Raw genomic sequence first — 4,324 nt, 5'->3', positions numbered from 1 at the left:
ACATAACACAGAATGTGTTTGAGTATGATTCTTGTTAGCCTAGCAATTTTCCTTATTTTATTTTATTAATTTCATTTCATTCATGAAAAAACACAAAAATTCTAAAATAAAAACGTAAATCAATCACTGAATGCAAATTGTGCAGATAGAAGAAAAAAAATCTTATAATGTCTGACCCTTAGTAAAAAAAAAACAACTCCAAACAAAAAACTTAAACTAAGTGCAATAGTCTTACTCCACTGGCAGATTATTTCACTTAAGTTATGAAGAATGAGACTATAATCTTGCATTTTTAAACTTGATTTTAGATGGATAATTTTTGCAATTTAGTGATTAAAAAAGTTGTGCTTTCAAAATAAGAGGCTTAAGTGTAAGTTGTATTCACTGTATCACTTGGATCCAATTTATTCGATGTTTTCACTACACAGCAGCTCCTTGCTTTTTTATTTATTACATGTTCTGTGTCAACACAGAGATCATCAGACATTCAATATGCAGGGTCTCCAACACCTAATTAYGTAAACTGTCTTCAGAGGTGTATTCAGATAGATGAGTAGACAACAAAATCCACACGTTTCTTGTATTTTAATGATGAATAAATTTTTATTGTGTTATAATACCACTAACTTGTTACATGTTGTAAATATGTTAGACTCCTTGAATCGTYGCTGCTCCGATTAGATCCTCACATAAAAGAGTTTTAAAACTTAGTCAGATTTTTTTGGTGAAATAAATCTTAATTAATTAAAACCAATCCAAAAAAAAAAATCAACCAGATGCCATGTTTTTCACAGAAAATAGTTACATAATTATGCAAGCATTTTATATAAAAATTATGGAAAGGTCAGACAAAACACAATATGAAGAAGATATTTATTACAAAAACAAACAAAAAAAAACCCTGATTTGATACAGATCATTACATTTCGAGTCTCTTTTTGGAAGAGTTTAGGATATGATTCCCCAGGATCAACATGTGTTTCAGAGCTGTCWCAGCCAAATGTGACTGCCATTGTTCAGAATGTACTGGGACAACTGACAGCAGTTAAAGTGTTTGAAATACTGGTGTGACTTGTGTGGTCGTTGACTGKGGCTAGACTTAGCACTCGCTGAAGGACATTACGTGATGTACTGTGCCTGCAGGGGGTCAGAGTTTTGTGTTTACTGTTAAGCTCCCTTTTTTGCCCCCGCAAAGCTTATACTTTACATTAAGAGTGACAGAGGCCCTCTTCTCTTCAACCTGGAGCATCTCCCATGCCAAAAAGAGACCCCTTAATGTAATAGTTGAGATTTCTTTGAAGTGGGGTCCTAAGGAAAGGTCAAAAACAATTAAAATGCCAGTCTACTATAACTATAAAGAGCTTTAGTAGAGGACTTTGAATGACCTCAGGTTGAAGAAATAAGTTTAATTTAGCTGATTTAATGGTTAGTTTGAGTGAAGTCAAGACCATAGTGAACAGTTCTTATTTTAAAACTACTTCAGTCCAACATTTCATAATGGAATAACAACTGTATACACCTTTATATTTCTGTCAGTTTGGAACAACGTGGTTATTTTACATACATTTGTTTTAGGACAGCAGTAACTCCCTTAGGTTTTGGCTCAGCTCTGATGAGCTTGTGTGTTACGATCAAAACTTGATTTCCGCTTCAGAAGATTTTTCCAGTGCTTCCTAAATTACACTGTGGGTCATGAAACACTAGAGCTACAGAGATTYAATTAACTTTTAAATTAATAACGAGTAGCATATTTAGCTTTAATTGTTATAGTGTRGAAAAGCTTTCAACCAACAGAAAATACAAAAACATATTCAAATGCATTCCACAGAATTCATTCATCCTATTCTGTTTTTCTCTGTAAGGTGCAGGAAGATTGAATTCCCAGCCAAAACCCTGGAAGAATTTTTTTCTCAATATTAGTTTGAATTTTATGCAGCAACTCAACCTCCCTCTCAGCCCCCTCACCAGTAACGGTGTAAAAGTTTATAATCCCTGCAGGCTGGTCGATATATACGCCGATAGTGGGGCAAAATGGGACGTCATTGATATCTTGGTGGGCGCAGTTGTACCAGATCTCGTAACGCACTCCTGACCAACACAGACCCCAGGATTCATCATTTTCCCCAATTCCACTTGGTCTGGTATCAGCCTTCCTTGCTGCTTCTTCGTAGGTGGCTCCAATTACCACCCACCCTGAGTGCTCAACCTCCCAGTAAGCCCTGCTGTTCCAAATACTCTCTTTGCACAGCACCTTTAATGAGGAAAAAAAGTTTTAAAACCAAAATTGTTRGATATWMTTTTTTTTGTCTTTTTTTCTGCCTTACCTGTGGAGAGTATTCATATCTCTCTGGTCCATCAAGAACAGGACAGACCTCCTTAGTTCTACGGACCACCTTAGAGCAGTCATCAGAAATCCAGAGCAGCTTATTGGCAGTTTTCTTATCCAAGGTCAAATCTATCCAGTCTGGTTCAGGGTAAAAAAAAATAAAAATAAAAAAAGATTATATTTTGGTGTTAACAGAATCATTTGGCAAAACACTGAGACAAGAAAATGTTCTTACACTGCATTAACTCCACTCTGCTCGCTGGCTCTGGGATACCAGGCAAATATTCACAATGTCTCTCTGAGAAAAAAAACAAAATACCAGAAGTAAAACAAACAAAAAACACATCTGCGTGTTATAATTACAATAATAATAATATTTGCATACCAGATGCCTTTACCTTTATTAATCTGTTCATTCTTGCTGGATTTGATTTTCTTCCCTACGGTCAAAATATTAAATTAGAACACTGGTTTCTTTCAAACACAAATTGATGGCTACAAAAGTGAATATTGTCTGAAAATTAGCTTTGGAACTTAATTTTTTAGTTAAAATTGTTTGAACATTTATGAATTTTGTTAATTTTGCTTTACAGATCTGTAGCTTTAATTACATCTAACATGCAAAGATCAAAATTGATGTAATTTAGAAGCGTTTAGGCTAGGAATTAATGCTTTAATTTCTTAAAGTTTTGGCATCTGATTTTGATATTTAAATAATGCTGCTTTTTGTTGGTATTGAAAAATTCAGACCCTTCTGGTAAACAAATCATACCTGGTTTGATGGTCTCAGAGAGGACGGTAGTAGAACTGTGTCTACTCTGCATCTCAAGGTCAGTGTGCTAACAATCCACGTCCGTACAGTTTGATTTATGCGGGGAAGATGTGTAAAATGTTTGTCTTCTGTCTGGCTTTAAATCCTCCGCAAAAATGATGGTGGCTTTAGGAGTGTCTGAAAGAGGTGTTGGTGCCAGTGGAATGACGGCTCAACTGAGGGGCATGTGCTTGACTTTGACACACAGAGAAAGACTAATGTAGACATCTGACCCCAATGAAACCTAATACATATGATGAAGGGAGGGTGAAGATGTTCTTATACTTCACGCAGAGTAAGATTAGAAAAATAAAAAAGATCCAGTCAATGTTAGCTGCACGGATGGGGTACAGTAAGCAGGATAAATGGACAAACTAGAAAATATTTACTTACATTATACAGAAACAATAAACAAGGGGCTCTAAACTCTATTGATACTCAGTTATACTTATTATTTAAATTTTGTCTACATAAAATGTTTTACTTTTTGTGGTGGGATACCTTGATCATGTGAACACTGTTTGTTGTACAATTTCTCACATTTTGTTCATTTTCAGTGGGAAGCCTTCATATACCACCAAAATGGAACCAGTGCTCTGTTGTATCACTCAGCTGATGAACAATCTCAAAACGTTCTTGTGACATTAGAGGTTGAAAAGAACTATGAAAACTGGACCACCCTCCTGGAGGCGGGCTTGAGAGAGGAGTCCACTGGTGAGCACCTGGTAAGGGAGCCTTGCAGTCTGGAACTCAGCCCAAAAAAGATGAGGTTAGATGCAGTCTGTGATGGATGGTCAGTTACGTTTGAGGTCTGGATGTGTCCACTTGTAGTGCCATAAATTAGCCCCTGCGATGTGAAGTGTCACTTTGCCTGGGGTGAAAGACCCTGAACTGTTGCGTGAGGTTGAGCAATATTAACTAGATACGGTTAGGCTCGCGTCCACACGCAGCTTGGGCTCTGGAACCCAACTCTAAGAGATGGGTTGGACTTTTTCATACTTGAAGAGTTGCTCAAAAGGAGGTTTTGGGCAGGTGTGGTGTTACTCTCTGGCTGAACTTGTTGGTATAAGAGTTTTCACTGATAGTGGATAGTGCTGCCTATAGGGCTGGGCAATGTGGCCTAAAAACAATATCACAATATATTGACCAGTTTACCTCGACAATGATAAATGCACGATAATGCTTAC

At 36.7% G+C, this 4,324-nt stretch overlaps 1 protein-coding gene across 1 annotated transcript; it reads right to left on the bottom strand.

The window, feature by feature from the left end:
- Positions 1–581: 581 nt before the first annotated feature.
- LOC106517335 (tripartite motif-containing protein 16-like protein) lies at positions 582–3,298 on the bottom strand (the record flags this gene model as incomplete). Its single annotated transcript, XM_014008103.1, is given in 5 exon segments — positions 582–2,251; positions 2,325–2,464; positions 2,562–2,624; positions 2,725–2,766; positions 3,099–3,298. Coding segments are annotated over 5 exon segments (708 nt in total). The 3' UTR covers positions 582–1,840.
- Between the last annotated feature and the right edge of the window lie 1,026 nt (positions 3,299–4,324).

This window comes from Austrofundulus limnaeus, unplaced genomic scaffold (genome assembly GCF_001266775.1).
Source record: "Austrofundulus limnaeus strain Quisiro unplaced genomic scaffold, Austrofundulus_limnaeus-1.0 Scaffold48, whole genome shotgun sequence".
Lineage (NCBI taxonomy): Eukaryota > Metazoa > Chordata > Actinopteri > Cyprinodontiformes > Rivulidae > Austrofundulus > Austrofundulus limnaeus.
This window is presented reverse-complemented; position numbering and strand designations above follow the sequence as displayed.